This window comes from Bufo gargarizans, chromosome 9, assembly GCF_014858855.1.
Source record: "Bufo gargarizans isolate SCDJY-AF-19 chromosome 9, ASM1485885v1, whole genome shotgun sequence".
In the NCBI taxonomy this organism is placed as follows: domain Eukaryota; kingdom Metazoa; phylum Chordata; class Amphibia; order Anura; family Bufonidae; genus Bufo; species Bufo gargarizans.
In genome coordinates this window covers 96,749,506-96,766,072 of record NC_058088.1, presented here as the reverse complement: position 1 = coordinate 96,766,072, position 16,567 = coordinate 96,749,506, and the positions used below count along the sequence as shown (strand labels likewise).

The window sequence follows — 16,567 nt, the reverse complement described above, 5'->3', positions numbered from 1 at the left end:
ACGTAGGCCACAGAATGTTATTTTGTAGTCCCGAATACCGGTGTACGAATGGTGAGGCCAGAACCATTAGAGGTGGTAGTAGATTGGGTGGCTGACAGTGCCTCCAGTTCCTTCACATTGTCTCCCACCCAGTCCCCTGCTGAAAGCGCAAAATTGGCACCTGCAGCCCATGGGCATCTGTCTTTCACCTCACCCCCTTGCAAATCAGCCAAGCAGTCTGAGCCCCAAGTCATGCAGCAGGCTCTTATGTTTTTTGAAGACTCTGCTGGCAGGGTGTCCGAGGGCCGTCCACATAGCCCTGCCCCAGAAGTGGAACTTCTGATGCCCAACCACTTATGTTTCAGGTTGTGGACATGGGAGGACCACCGCAGCACATCTCGGATTATGACGAAACACAAATGCCAGGCATCTAAATGCTAAGCACGAGCTACAGTGGAGTAAACACCTCAAATACCACGGAAAATCTCAGGCTCCCCCTGGTCCCTCTTCTGCTGCAGTCTCGACCTTTTCCTTCCCCTCTGGAGTGACAGTGGAACCTGCCACGCCGCAAACAGAGGATGTGGCAACAACACCAGTTGCGGCGAAGTTCGGCCTAACCCAGCGAACCTGAACTTTCAGGTGTTCGCTCAACCCTAGTCATTTTCTTATGACATATTCCCTTTACAAATGTATTTTCTGTGTTCATGAATAGTTATCCCAGTCCAGCCAGTATGTACAATAGGGCCCTTTGAGAAGAATAAGCATGAATGATAAACCACAACCTATTGACATGGTAAAGTTTAGATTAGTATTATAATGTATAATTGTCCCCATGAAATGTATTAATACATATATTTACAAATGTTTACAGGCATAAAGACGTAATTTACACGTACAGAGTATCCAAAACAACTACTGGCTCCTGGTGTGCAGAGGTAAGCTTCCTATCACAGAATAAAGTATGATGGCACTGTGGGGCATATGGATGTCATAGAGGGGAATTCCCCACTTAGGACCTCCTTTGCTAGAAGTCCATGTGTAATAGTGTACACATCGGCTGCTAACAATCATGTTGGATGGGAGCTCCTGCACATAGCCCACAACCAAAAAGTTATATAGTTTATATTGTTTTTTTAGGGTCCTTTTTAATCATGTGTATTTTTTTCCAACACAATGATATTTTTAATCCATTTTTATCTTTCAGAAAAATATTGCTCTATTTATTATATACTGTATTAATTGGTCTCTTCATGTATCTTTAAAGGGGTGTTCCGGTAAAGTAGCTTAATTTTTGAAGAACTGCATTAAAGCTGCAAGTTGTGACCCATCCAGAACCCATACCTAGAGATGTCCCGAATAGTTCCCGGCGAACATAGCTTGATGTTCGGTCCGCCCCCTATACGTCATCATTGAGAAAACTTTGACCCTGTAGCTCACAGTCAGCAGACACATTCCAGCCAATCAGCAGCAGACCCTCCCTCCCAGACCCTCCCACCTCCTATCAAATAGCAAGGACAACATCCATCTTAGGGACAGCATCCATCTTAGATTCATTCTGAAGATGCAGTGTCACAAATTATAGGTTATATTAATCGCATTGCGAATTCAACTTAGAGCTGGGTTCCTAATGGTTACAGTGGCTTTGCTATGGCTGTTGTAACCCAGTGCGGTAGAAAATTATGTCATCCCTGTCCCCCCCCCCCATCCTTAGGGATGAAAATTATGTCATCCCTGCCCCCCCCCCCCCCCGAAGCCATAATAAAGAGATAAAGAGAAAAACAAAAAAGAAGTCACTAAGTCAGCTCCAATCAGATATCTGCATAGGCCCAGAGTCTTGGTCTATGTGCAGATATCTGATTGGAGCTGACTTCTTATTTTCTCTTTTGCACATAAACGTTTAAACTATATTCCTTAGTAAAAATGACCAGTCCACACCATGTGGGTCTATATTTATGAGGGCCCCCCCGAGCAAAGATTATTACATGTGGCCGGGTGGCCCCAGCCCACAGTTCAACCCAACCCCTTATGTCTCCTGGCCTGGGCCGTCTCTATAATAATCCACAGTAATTTATGAATGGGGTTAGGTTATTAACTTATTATTATTAAATTATTAAAATAATTTGGTCTGTAAAGTCAGAGCCGCTCTACCTACCTCCTCCTCCCGACACCAGAGACTCCTGCAGGGCAGCTGCCGCGGCGCCCCACCGCTCACCAGGCTGCAGTGAGTCACACCCCCACCCCCCTTTACCACGTGACGGTGCGACCAATACAACCATTATGAACTCAGACCTAAGTTGTAATCGCAATGTGATTAATACAGGTTATAATAATCGCATTGCGAATTCAGCTTAGAGCTGCTGGGTTCCTAATGGTTGTATTGCTAGAATATAACATAGATTGAGAATTTAGTGCTATATTCGTTATATTCGTCAATTCTAGCAATACAACCATTAGGAACTCAGATCTAAGTTGTAATCGCAAGGCGATTACTGCAGGTTATATTAATCGCTTTGCGAATTTAACTTACCACACTCTGCGTCAACTACGTAATTTTCCATGTGAGTTTTGCCATGGATCCCCCTCCGGCATGCCACAGTCCAGGTGTTAGTCAGGACGGGCAGGACGTTTTGCGAACGCGCGTTCGCGATCAAATGTTCGTGAACTGCGCTTTCGCGGCAGGCCCCAATTGCTTTAAAAGCAGGCGAACCTGAAAAACCTTTAGGTCATATTTGCAACCACCAAATACTTACTAGAAGTGCACAAATAGTCCCACAACATGGACAGTGACATAACAGAGGGGGGGGGGGGGGGTCAATGGCAAAAATTCCCCCCAAAAATATGTATTTTAATCAGGGGCAATTTTTATGCGTCTTAAAGGGAAACTCTCAAAAATGTGCCCTGCTGAAGCCTAGAGAGTTTTTATTTTAGGCCACAGGAGTAGAGTTGAGCGGACACCTGGATGTTCATGTTCGGCAGGTTCGGCCGAACTTGAAAAAAAAGTTCGGGTTCGGGACCCAAACTTGACCCGAACTTGACCCCCATTGAAGTCAATGGGGACCCGAACCTTTGGGCACTAAAATGGCTCTAAAATAGTCCTGGAAAGGGCTAGAGGGCTGCAAAAGGCATCAAAATGTGCCTAAGAGCATGGCAACTGTTCTGCAAACAAATGTGGATAGGGAAATGACTTAAAGGGATTCTGTCACCTCTTCATCGTCGTCACTGGGCATGCGCCGAGCCCAGTGACGCCCGATGCTCGCTCTTCCCTCAGTCTCCAGCAAATCGCACTGGCGCAGCCCTCAGTGGGTACTGCGTCTGCGCGAGACTTCGCTCGGCCGTCAGGGAGGGGGGGGGGGAGGGATGAGACGCTGGTGGCGGTTAGGGATTCAGGAGGAAGGCATTTTGGGCACTGCAGGGGTGCGTTACTGGGCACACAAAGTGGAACATAACGCCCCTCTGGGCACCTTCAGGTTCAATTAGCATAATTATAAAAGTCGTTTTTCAGCAAAACTACTGGACGGATTACAGTATAGAACAGCAAAGCCGATTCAAGGTAATCTGTGGAGCATGACTGGTTTAAAATCTGAATTTGTGTTATGAGAGGTGACAGAATCCCTTTAAAATAACATAAAATACAGAAAAATTTAAAATAACAATCTGGATCTAGGACTAGGAGGTTGAGGAGGCGGTGGATGGGTGGATGTGGCGGTGTAGGTTGACGTAGCGGTGTAGGTGGAAGCGGCAGTGAAGGAGGAATAGGTAGCCAACACTGATTTGTGTTATTTTTTATTTTTAAATTGGGACATATAACAAAATAAAACAAAGAATAAGTGCACTTGAGTACAAGAATGGATGGTTGAGGCTGGTATAAATGTCTATTCTGCACAAGGTACGGACAAGTCCTGTGGGATCCATGCCTGGTTCATTTTAATAAACGTAAGCTTGTCCACATTGGCTGTGGCCTGTGATAATGCTCTCTGCCGTGCTAAACACACGTTCACACTATACACTGGCTGCAGGGCAGGTCAGCACCCCCAAGGCTCACAAAGCTTTTCCACATTTGGGCCATGCTAACCCTGCCTTCTCAGGTGCTGGCGGTGCCCCAGCTGCGTTGGCGACCTCTTCCTCCACCCCTGCCTTCGCCTTGTGCTTCCACTGTGCCCCCGCTGTCAGGTGGGAATGCAATCAGCAGCGTGCGCTTGTAGTCGCGCATCTTCCGATCAGTAACAGATGTTTTCACAGCAATGCAGAGCAGGGGTTCATTCACGGCAAAAGGGGGTTCATGTCACCCAGCAATACAACAGATGATTTTGAGAGATTTAGGCCCTTGTCACCCAGGCACAGCAGGGGTTTGTATTCGCCAAAATTGTAAAATGTCAATTGAAAATAAGATTTTAGTGCCACTAAAATTGGCACTTTTTTGTATTAAAATGGCTCTAAAATAGTCCTTGAAAAGGCTAGAGGGGTGTAAAAGGCAGTAAAAGGTGCTTAAGAGCATGGCAACTGCTCTGCAAACAAATGTGGATAGGGAAATAATTTTAAATGAAATAAAATAACTAAAAATTACAAATTATTAACCTGCAACTCAGAGAAGGAGGTGGATATGGAGTCGGAGGTTGAGGAGTCGGTGAATGTGGTGTTGTAGGTGGAGGCAGCAATGGAGGAGGAGAAGGTAGCCAACAATGTTTTTTTTTTTTTTTATTGGGGTAGGGAGCCCCCAAAATATTAAGACAAATAAAAAAAAGAAAACAAAGAATCATTGCACTTGAGTACAAGAATGTATGGTTGATGGCTGGTATAAATGTCTATTCTGCACAAGGTACAGACAAGTCTTGTGGGATCCAAGCCTTGTTCATTTTAATGAACGTGAGCTTGTCCACGTTGGCTGTGGACAGGCGGCTGCGTCTGTCTGTAATGACGCCTCCTGCTGTGCTAAATACATGTTCAGAGAGTACACTGGCTGCAGGGAAGGTCAGCACCTCCAAGGCATACAGGGCAAGCTCTGGCCATGTGGACAATTTGGAGACCCAGAAGTTGAATGGGGCAGAACCATCAGTCAGTACGTGTAGTCGTGTGCACACGTACTGTTCCACCATGTTGTACAAATTCTGCCTTCTGCTAACAAGCTCCATATCAGCAGTTGGGGCCGATTGTTGCGGCGAGGTGACAAAGCTTTTCCACATGTCGGCCATGCTAACCCTGCCTTCTGAGGTGCTGGCGCTGACACAGCTGCGTTGGCGACCTCTTCCTCCTCCCCTGCCTTCGCCTTGTGCTTCCACTTGTCCACTGGCGTCAGTTGGTAATGCTCTCAGGAGCGCGTCTACCAGCGTGCGCCTGTAGTCGCGCATCTTCCGATCACACTCCAGTGAGGGAATTAAGGACGGCACATTGTCTTTGTAACAGGGATCCAGCAGGGTGGCCACCCAATAGTCAGGACACGTTAAAATGTGGGCAACTCTGCAGTCGTTGCGCAGGCACTGCAGCATGTAGTCGCTCATGTGTGCCAGGCTGCCCAGAGGTAAGGACAAGCTGTCCTCTGTGGGAGGTGTATCTTCTGCGTCCTCCGTATCCCCCCAGCCACGCACCAGTGATGGGCCCGAGCTGCGTTGGATGCCACCCCGCTGTGAACATGCTTCATCCCCATCCTCCTCCTCATCCTCCTCGTCCTCCAGTAGTGGGCCCTGGCTGTCCAAATTTGTACCTGGCCTCTGCTGTTGCAAAAATCCTCTTTCTGAGCCACTTCTAAAAGACTGGCCTGAAAGTATTAGAGATGACCCCTCTTCCTCCTCCTCATCCTGGGTCACATCCTCTTCCATCATCGCCCTAAGTGTTTTCTCAAAGAGACATAGAAGTGATATTGTAACGCTGATAACAGCGTCATCGCCACTGGCAATGTTGGTGGAGTACTCGAAACAGCGCAACAGGGCACAGAGGTCTAGCATGGAAGCCCAGTCATTGGTGGTGAAGTGGCCATGCTAACCCTGCCTTCTCAGGTGCTGGCGGTGCCCCAGCTGCGTTGGCGACCTCTTCCTCCACCCCTGCCTTCGCCTTGTGCTTCCACTGTGCCCCCGCTGTCAGGTGGGAATGCAATCAGCAGCGTGCGCTTGTAGTTGCGCATCTTCCGATCAGTAACAGATGTTTTCACTAAATTTAGTTCCCTGTCAGCAATGCAGAGCAGGGGTTCATTCTCGGCAAAAGGGTCTTCATGTCACCCAGCAATACAACAGAGGATTTTGAGAGATTTAGGCCCCTGTCACCCAGGCACAGCAGGGGTTCATTCACGGCAAAAGGGGGTTCTTGTAACCCAGCAATACAACAGAGGATTTTGAGACATTTAGGCCCCTGTCACCCAGGCACAGCAGGGGTTCATTCACGGCAAAAGGGGGTTCATGTCACCCAGCAATAGAACAGAGGATTTTGAGAGATTTAGGCCCCTGTCACCCAGGCAAAGCAGGGGTTTATTCACGGCAAAAGGGGGTTCTTGTCACCCAGCAATAGAACAGAGGATTTTGAGAGATTTAGGCCCCTGTCACCGAGGCACAGCAGGGGTTCATTCACGGCAAAAGGGGGTTCATGTCACCTAGCAATAGAACAGAGGATTTTGAGAGATTTATGCCCCTGTCACCGAGGCACAGCAGAGGGTTCATTCATGGCAAAAGGGGGTTTATGTCACCCAGCAATAGAACAGAGGATTTTGAGAGATTTAGGCCCCTGTCACCCAGGCACAGCAGGGGTTTGTATACGCCAAAAATTTTAAAATGTCACCCGACAATTGAAAATAAGATTTTTTTTCAATTCAGGGCACTAAAATTGGCACTTTTTTGTATTAAAATGGCTCTAAAATAGTCCTTGAAAAGGCTAGAGGGATGTAAAAGGCAGTAAAAGGTGCTTAAGAGCATGGCAACTACACTGCAAACAAATGTGGATAGGGAAATAATTTTAAATGAAATAAAATAACTAAAAATTAAAAATTATTAACCTGCAACTTAGAGAAGGAGGTGGATATGGAGTCGGAGGTTGAGGAGGCGGTGAATGTGGTGTTGTAGGTGGAGGCAGCAATGGAGGAGGAGAAGGTAGCCAACAATGTTTTTTTTTTTTTTTTTTATTGAGGTAGGGAGCCCCCAAAATATTAAGACAAATAAAAAGAAGAAAACAAAGAATCATTGCACTTGACTTGAGTACAAGAATGGATGTTTGATGGTGGTATAAATGTCTATTCTGCACAAGGTACAGACAAGTCTTGTGGGATCCAAGCCTGGTTCATTTTAATGAACGTGAGCTTGTCCACGTTGGCTGTGGACAGGCGGCTGCGTCTGTCTGTAATGACGCCTCCTGCCGTGCTAAATACATGTTCTGAGAGTACACTGGCTGCAGGGCAGGCCAGCACCTCCAAGGCATACAGGGCAAGCTCTGGCCATGTGGACAATTTGGAGACCCAGAAGTTGAATGGGGCAGAACCATCAGTCAGTACGTGTAGTTGTGTGCACACGTACTGTTCCACCATGTTGTACAAATTCTGCCTTCTGCTAACAAGCTCCATATCAGCAGTTGGGGCCGATTGTTGCGGCGAGGTGACAAAGCTTTTCCACATGTCGGCCATGCTAACCCTGCCTTCTGAGGTGCTGGCGCTGACACAGCTGCGTTGGCGACCTCTTCCTCCTCCCCTGCCTTCGCCTTGTGCTTCCACTAGTCCACTGGCGTCAGTTGGGAATGCTCTCAGGAGCGCGTCTACCAGCGTGCGCCTGTAGTCGCGCATCTTCCGATCACGCTCCAGTGAGGGAATTAAGGACGGCACATTGTCTTTGTAACAGGGATCCAGCAGGGTGGCCACCCAGTAGTCAGCACACGTTAAAATGTGGGCAACTCTGCAGTCGTTGCGCAGGCACTGCAGCATGTAGTCGCTCATGTGTGCCAGGCTGCCCAGAGGTAAGGACAAGCTGTCCTCTGTGGGAGGTGTATCGTCTGTGTCCTCCATATCCCCCCAGCCACGCACCAGTGATGGGCCCATGCTGCGTTGGATGCCACCCCGCTGTGAACATGCTTCATCCCCATCCTCCTCCTCATCCTCCTCATCCTCCAGTAGTGGGCCCTGGCTGTCCAAATTTGTACCTGGCCTCTGCTGTTGCAAAAATCCTCTTTCTGAGCCACTTCTAAAAGACTGGCCTGAAAGTATTAGAGATGACCCCTCTTCCTCCTCCTCATCCTGGGCCACATCCTCTTCCATCATCGCCCTAAGTGTTTTCTCAAAGAGACATAGAAGTGATATTGTAACGCTGATAACAGCGTCATCGCCACTGGCAATGTTGGTGGAGTACTCAAAACAGCGCAACAGGGCACACAGGTCTAGCATGGAGGCCCAGTCATTGGTGGTGAAGTGGTGCTGTTCCGCAGTGCGACTCACTCGTGCGTGCTGCAGCTGAAACTCCACTATGGCCTGCTGCTGCTCGCACAGTCTCTCCAGCATGTGCAAGGTGGAGTTCCACCTGGTGGGCACATCGCATATGAGGCAATGAGCGGGAAGGCCGAAGTTACGCTGTAGAGCAGACAGCCGAGCGGCAGCAGGATGAGAACGCCGGAAGCGCTCACAGACGGCCCGCACTTTATGCAGCAGCTCTGACATGTCAGGGTAGTTATGAATGAATTTCTGCACCACCAAATTCAGCACATGCGCCAGGCAAGGGATGTGCGTCAAACCGGCTAGTCCCAGAGCTGCAATGAGATTTTGCCCATTATCGCACACCAGAGAGCTGAACGCTTCCGTGTGACATAGTGGAGATGCTTGGTGACGGAGCTGGTGTTGTTGGTGGCACATCCTCTGTTTGCTGGGAGGCAGGTGCCAACGTTCCTCCAGAGGCGGAGGAAGAGGCGGAGGCAGCAGCAGAAGAGGGAGCAGGAGGGGCCCTTTCTTGGTTTTGAAGGTGCTTACTCCACTGCAGCTCATGTCTCGCATGTAGATGCCTGGTCATGCAGGTTGTGCTGAGGTTCACAGCGTTAATGCCTCACTTCAGGCTCTGATGGCACAGCGTGCCAACCACTCGGGTCTTGTCGTCAGCACATTGTGTGAAGAAGTGCCATGCCAGGGAACTCCTTGAAGCTGCCTTAGGTGTGCTCGGTACCTGGTGACGGTGGCCAGTAGCAGGCAAAGAGTTGCGGGCTGCTCTGCTTTTGCACCCTGCTCCCGCTTTTGCTACGCTGTTGGCTCGGTCTCACCACTGCCTCTTCCTCCGAACTCTGAAAGTCAATGGCACGACCTTCATTCCATGTGGGGTCTAGGACCTCATTGTCCCCTGCATCGTCTTCCACCCAGTCTTCCTCCCTGACCTCCTTTTCGGTCTGCACACTGCAGAAAGACGCAGCAGTTGGCACCTGTGTTTCGTCATCATAAGAGACGTGCTGAGGTGGTATTCCCATGTCCTCATCAGGAAACATAAGTGGTTGTGCGTCAGTGCAGTCTATGTCTTCCACCCCTGGGGTAGGGCTAGGTGGATGCCCTTGGGAAACCGTGCAAGCAGAGTCTTTAAACAGCATAAGAGACTGCTACATGACTTGAGGCTCAGACAGGTTCCCCGATATGCACGGGGGTGATGTGACAGACTGATGGGCATGGGTTTCAGGCGCCACCTGTGCGCTTTCTGCAGAAGACTGGGTGGGAGATAATGTGAACGTGCTGGATCCACTGTCGGCCACCCAATTGACTAGCGCCTGTACTTGCTCAGGCCTTACCATCCTTAGAACGGCATTAGGCCCGACTAAATATCGCTGTAGATTCTGGCGGCTACTGGGACCTGAGGTAGTAGGTTCAGTAGGACGTGTAGCTGTGTCAGAACGGCCACGTCCTCTCCCTGCACCAGAGGCTCCACCAACACCACGACCATGACCGCGTCCCTTTTTAGATGTTTGCCTCATAGTTAGCATTTACAGAGCAAAGTAAAAAGTGGTTAAGTCTGTTAAAAATAATTAACTGCCAATAAAAACCCTGATGTAGGGTATTGCACACAATTATTTTATTTTTTTTACTCTATATGACAGCGTTATTTGTGGCCTAAATGTGACAGTCACTTATGCATGTGTAATCCCAGATGTGCAGTATATTAGAGGCTTTTTTCACCCCAGTAACCAAAAAGCCATATTTCTGGCCTAAATGTGACAGTCACTTATGCTTAGACAGAAAAGACCGGCGGCACTCACTTTTTCTTCTGCTGATTAAATCTCTTTATTCGTCACATACAAGCCTTTTTCAAACAGATATATCATACATAATGACACAGTATACACAATTTAAATAGACCGCCTAAGCGGAAATGACATCAGGTAACCATAGTAATCAATCAAACAAAAATAAAGCAACAACAGAAACACGTGAGAAGCGGCCCAACTGCAGCAGCATCAATCAAAATAGTAGTATTTGAAGATCATATGGAATTCTTTCAATGATCATGGTGACTTCTAACTCAGATGATGTGGTTGGGGGTTCCTCACGTTTTCTGAAAAAATACATAAAAAAACAAATAAATAATTTTTTTGGGGTATTTACACACACTATATAAAATGGAGCTTGGAGAATTACAGGAAGCTATTCAAATCATACTCCCGGTTTAACCCCATGGGTTCCAATGTCTGTAATGTATGAATCCAATAGGATATGCGTTTTTTCAACATTTTTATCCGATTACCCCCTCTGCGGGTCACTTATGCTTGTCTAATCCCAGATGTGCAGTATATTAGAGGGTTTTTTCACCCCAGTAACCAAAAAGCTGTATTTCTGGCCTAAATGTGACAGTCACTTATGCATGTGTAATCCCAGATGTGCAGTATATCAGAGGCTTTTTTCACCCCAGTATGCCAAAGCCGTATTTCTGGCCTAAATGTGACAGTCACTTATGTTTGTCTAATCCCAGATGTGCAGTATATTAGATGTTTTTTTCACCCCAGTAACCAAAAAGCTGTATTTCTGTCCTAAATGTGACAATCACTTAAGCACGTGTAATCCCAGATGTGCAGTATATTAGAGGGTTTTTTCACCCCAGTAACCAAAAAGCTGTATTTCTGGCCAAAATGTGACAATCACTTATGCACGTGTAATCCCAGATGTGCACTATATTTAACAGATGTATTTTTTTCACCCCAGTAAGCAAAAAGCTGTATTTCTGGACTTGCAGACATGCAGATAGCCTGTGCTGGCACACTATTGTTGCATAAAATGGCTTATGTATTGATATTGACTAACTGAAGAAAAAAAAGCTCGTTTTCAGCAGTAGTTGGCTAAGGGCAGGCTTAAAAAAATTGTGCACTGCACCCACAAAACACATTGTGCAGCCTTTTAAAAAGCGCCAAGAAAGCGCCGAACCCCGAACCTGAACTTTTATGTAAATGTGGTGATTATGTGGGTGGAGGTATATTAGACGGTCATTGGATAACAATTTTACTGTAGGCCAATACAGGCCCCAAAAATTAGGCTTTCACTTTACAGAAAAGAACAAGTGATTATGTGGCTGGAGGTACATTAGACGGTCAGTGGATAAGAACTTTACTTTAGGCCAGTATAAGGCCCAAAAATGAAGCATTCACCTGACAGAAAAGAACTTGTGATTATGTGGCTGGAGGTACATTACGCGGGCCACTGGCTAAAAATGTTACTGTAGTACAGGCCCCAAAAATTAGTCATTCACCTGACAGAAAAGAACTTGTGATGATGTGGCTGATGGTACATTAGGTGGTCACTGGCTAAAATTTTTAATGTAGGCCAGTACAGGCCCCAAAAATTAGGCATTCACATGACAGAAAAGAACTAGTGAATTGTGTCTGGAGGTACATTAGGTGGTCAATGGATAAAAAGTTTACTGTAGGCAACTGGACTATAGACCCCAAAAATTAGGCATTCACCTGACAGAAAATGCCTTTTATTCCGCTGTATATACATAAGACAAGGACCATGCTTTGTTCTGGGTGGTGGCGGATATGTGTCGCCTGGCATGAGGAAATTCAATTACATGTGGTCGTCACAGGTGTTGAATTCCTCAAAGATCCATGCCTCATTCATTTTTAGAAATGTGAGGTAGTCCACACTGTTGTGAGCTAGGCAACTGCGTGTCACCGCCAGTTCTATGAGAAGGTCTGGCAGACGTTCTTCTTTACCTCTTGCATGACGTTCTTTGTTTTGTTTCACTTTGTCATCTCCTTTCCTTCTCCCAGGTGTCACCTATTTACACTAATTGTCTCCATTTATATTCCCTCCCATACTGCCTAACTTTCCGGTTTATACTACTTCCTGGGTGAGGTGTTCACTGCTAGAGGCTGCAGCTGCTGATTCCTCAGATAAGCCTTTTTCCTTTATTTGTGTTTCTTTGCTGGCTTGATTATAGGTGACCCTGACTCTGTCCATATTAAGTGCAGTGACCCGGTGGTCGTGTCCCCTCACTATTATAGGGTTTTCAGGTGTCACACAGTATTAGGTACGTGGGCATGCAATCGTCTACCATAAAGATCTTTGCATGGGCATAGCAGTCAGGGAGCGCTCTAGGGATTTTATAGGGCTCACCCATATGCTCCTTAGTTTGGGATCAAGCCAGTCGGATGTTTATTTATAAGTTCCAGCTTTCTGCAACACCATCCGTGACATTATAAACCGCCGTAACCGTCTTAAGCAAGGATCCGGTTTCAGCCTTTATTGACCGCATGCAAGGTCTTTCGCTGGAGGTAGCAGATCTCCGTAAAACTGTGTCTCAGTTTCAGGTGACCGGTTCTGCTGGCATTCATGGAGTTTGTTCCGAGCCTAAGATCTTTCTTCCGAATACGTTCTCCGGGGGTAGTGAGAATTTTGTTCGCTTCAGAGAGGCTTGCAAACTCCATTTTCGCCTACTTCCCCATTCCTCTGGTGATGAGGAGCAGAGGGTGGGGATCATCATCTCGCTGCTCCGGGATAACTCTCAGTCTTGGGCCTTTTCGCTGCCGGTGGGGGCACGGCAATTTTTTGTAGCCCTGGGGCAGATATATGATGACCCGGATTGTAATGCTCTGGCTGAATCTAAACTGTGTCTTTTATGCCAGGGTAAACAGTCCGCAGAGATATATTGTTCTGAATTTCGGAGATGGGTAGCTGATACTGGTTGGAATGATGCTGCACTCCGACGTCAATTTTGCCATGGTCTTTCGGAAAGATTGAAAGATGCATTTGCTTTTCATGAGAGACCAGCCTCGTTAGAATCTGCCATGTCTCTAGCTGTTCGTATTGACAGGCGTCTTAGAGAGAGAGAGGAGACTACTCCTTCCTGTCATATTCAGTCCAAGGACAGTGGGGCTGTCTCATTCAGTGCGCAGGGGTCTCATTCTCTCTCAATCCCCTCTGAGGAGGAGGCCATGCAGCTGGGTTTGCTTGCCTCTGATAGTAGAGGATTCAGCTCTCAGAGGAGGGTTTGTTTCTGTTGTAAGGGTATAGATCATTTTGCTAATGTTTGCCCCTCCAGGAGATTCATGGAGTTTTCTGATGGTAATAAAAGAAAAACAAAAAGAAAAAACCCTCTAAAAACTTTCCATTTGCTACTATTGGCAAGGTTAATGCGGAAATTGAAGGTTTACTTGTAGTTCCCGTTTTCTCCTACCTGCCAGGGTGGCGCTAGACAGCAAGAACATTGTTTGCGAGATTTTTGTAGATAGTGGAGCAGCTGTCAATCTCATTGATAATCAATTTGCAACGACGCATGGTTTCCAGGTGTGCACTTTGGAAAAGGATATACCTGTTTTTGCTATCGATTCCGCTCCACTTTCTCAATGATCGTTAAAAGGCATAGTTCACAATATCCGTTTGACTGTGGGTGACACTCATGTTGAGGATATGTCATGTTTCGTAAGCGGATTACCTACTCCTCTAGTGTTGGGGCTACCTGGCTCACTAAACATAACCCCACCATTGATTGGAAAGCAAGGCAAATAAATGGTTGGAGTGACTTTTACAGAGAGAAGTGTCTCACGGCATCTCTTTCAGAGGTTTCTACCAAGACTGTGCCATCTTTTCTCTCTGAAATTTCGGATGTGTTTTTCGAGAGTGGTGTCCAGGAGTTGCCCCCTCACCGGGAGTACGACTGCCCTATTAATCTCATCCCAGGCGCCAAGCTGACAAAATAACATTTATACAATCTCTCCCAACCTGAAAGAGTCGCTATGCATACTTATATCTCTGAGAGCCTGAGAAAGGGACACATCCGACCCTCGAAGTCCTTGTTGCTGATGTTTTTTTTTCTTTTGTTAAGAAAAAAGATGGTTCTTTAAGACCTTGTCTGGATTTCAGGGAGCTGAACCGTATCACGATTCGTGACCTATATCCGCTTTATCTGATCCTGGACCTGTTTAACCAGATTGTTGGGGCTAAGGTTTTTTCGAAGTTGGATTCAAGAGGGGCCTACAACCTAGTCAGGGTCAGGGAAGGGGACGAATGGAATACGGCCTTCAATACCCCTGAGGGTCATTTCGAGAATTTGGTTATGCCCTTTGGTTTGATGAATGCTCTGGCCGTCTTCCAACATTTTGTGAACAGCATTTTTTATCATTTAATGGAGAAATTTGTACTGGTGTATCTAGATGACATTTTGATTTTTTCTCCTGATTTCAAGACTCATCAAGACCACCTACGTCAGGTCTCGGTGATTCTGCGGGATAATAAATTGTACGCTAAACTGGAAAAATGTGTGTTTGCGGTTCCGGAGATTCAATTTCTTGGTTTTCTTCTTTCCGCTTCTGGTTTTCGCATGGACCCTGAGAAGTCAGCGCTGTGCTTGATTGGGAGCTTCCTTAGAATCAGAAGGCGCTGATGTGGTTTTTGGGTTTTGCCAATTATTACAGAAAGTTCATTTTGAATTATTCCTCTGTTGTTAAGCCACTCACTGTTATGACTAAAAAGGGGGTAGATTTTTCTTTTCTTCGTGGTCGGTAGATGATCTTAAAGCCTTTTCTAGTATCAAAGAGAGTTTTGCTTCCGCTCCCATTTTGGTACAACCTGATGTCTCTCTACCTTTTTATTGTTGAGGTGGACGCTTCTGAGGTGGGTGTGGGTGCGGTCTTATCTCAGGGTCCCTCTCCTGCCAAATGGCGACCGTGTGCCCTTTTCTCAAGGAAACTCTCCTCTGCAGAGAGAAATTACGATGTGGGAGATAGGGAGTTGGCCATCAAATTAGCTTTTGAGGAATGGCGCCATTGGTTAGAGGGAGCCAGACACCCTATTACCGTGTTTACAGACCATAAAAATCTGGCCTGCTTGGAATCGGCCAAGCGTCTGAACCCGAGACAGGCCAGATGGTCTTTGTTCTTTTCTAGGTTTAATTTTGTTGTTATGTTCCGCCCTGGGGTTAAAAATGTGAAGGCGGATGCCCTGTCACGTTGTTTTCTGGGAGGGGGGAACTTTGAAGACCCGGGTCCCATTTTGGCTGAAGGGGTGGTCGTCTCTGCTCTTTATCCTGATTTGGAGGCAGAGCTTCAGGCAGCCCAGGCAGAGGCTCCTGATCTTTGTCCTCCTAGGAGGTTGGTTGTTCCTCTCGCTTTACGACACAAGGTTTTTAAGGAACACCACGATACTGTCCTTGCTGGGCATCCGGGGAGTACAGCCACAGTGGATCTCATTGCTCGGAGATTCTGGTGGCCGGCTCTTCGTAAGATGGTTGATGGTTTTGTGGCAGCCTGCGAGACCTGCGCTCATGCCAAGGTCCCTCATTCACGGCCATCGGGTTCTCTTCTCCTCCCGTTACCCATTCCTTCCCGTCCTTGGACGCATCTGTCCATGGACTTCATTACGGACCTGCCTCGTTCCTCGGGGAAGACTGTGATTCTGGTAGTAGCAAAATGGCGCATTTCATTCCCTTTCCTGGGTTACCCAATGCTAAGACGCTGGCGCAAGCGTTTGTTGATCACATTGTTAAATTGCATGGCATTCCTTCAGACATCGTTTCTGATAGGGGCACGCAATTTGTTTCCAGATTCTGGAAGGCCTTCTGGTCTCGCTTGGGGGTTCGGTTGTCGTTCTCTTCTGCTTTTCACCCGCAGTCGAATGGTCAGACCGAACGCGTCAATCAGAATCTGGAGACATATCTGCGCTGTTTTGTGGCGGAGAATCAGGAGGATTGGTGTTCTTTTTTGTCCCTTGCTGAGTTTGCTTTAAAAAACCGTCGCCTGGAGTCCTCTGATAAGTCACCATTTTTTGGTGCATATAGGTCTCATCCTGAGAAGGTGGGCTCTGAGTGTCTGGAGTCCACCCGTAGAGGGAGAGGTACTGTCACCGCCAGTCCGTATTAAGTGCAGGGAGCCGGTGGTCGTGTCCCCTCACTAATTTAGGGTTTTCAGGTGTCACACAGTATTAGGTACGTGGGCATGCCATCGTCTACAATACAGCTCTAGGGGTTTTAAAAGGCTCACCCATGTGCTCCTTACTTTGGGATCAAGCCAGTCGGATGTTTATTTATAAGTTCCAGCTTTCTGCAACACCATCCGTGACAGTGCGAATATCGGTCACAATCCCCCCTGCTGTGCTGAACATCCTTTTGGACAGGACACTCGACGAGGGGGAAGCCAAGAGTTCCATGGCATATTGTGCTGGCTCTGGCTACAT

The 16,567-nt window shown here is 47.1% G+C and overlaps 1 protein-coding gene across 5 annotated transcripts in view; it reads left to right on the top strand.

The window, feature by feature from the left end:
* Positions 1–16,567, top strand: part of SH2D1A (SH2 domain containing 1A) — a 146,207-nt gene that overhangs the window by 114,738 nt on the left and 14,902 nt on the right. For all 5 annotated transcript variants that reach the window (XM_044268735.1, XM_044268738.1, XM_044268740.1 and 2 more), the window contains one exon: positions 851–914. In XM_044268735.1, the coding sequence (XP_044124670.1) occupies positions 851–914 (64 nt within the window). The remainder of the gene's footprint in view (positions 1–850; positions 915–16,567) is intronic.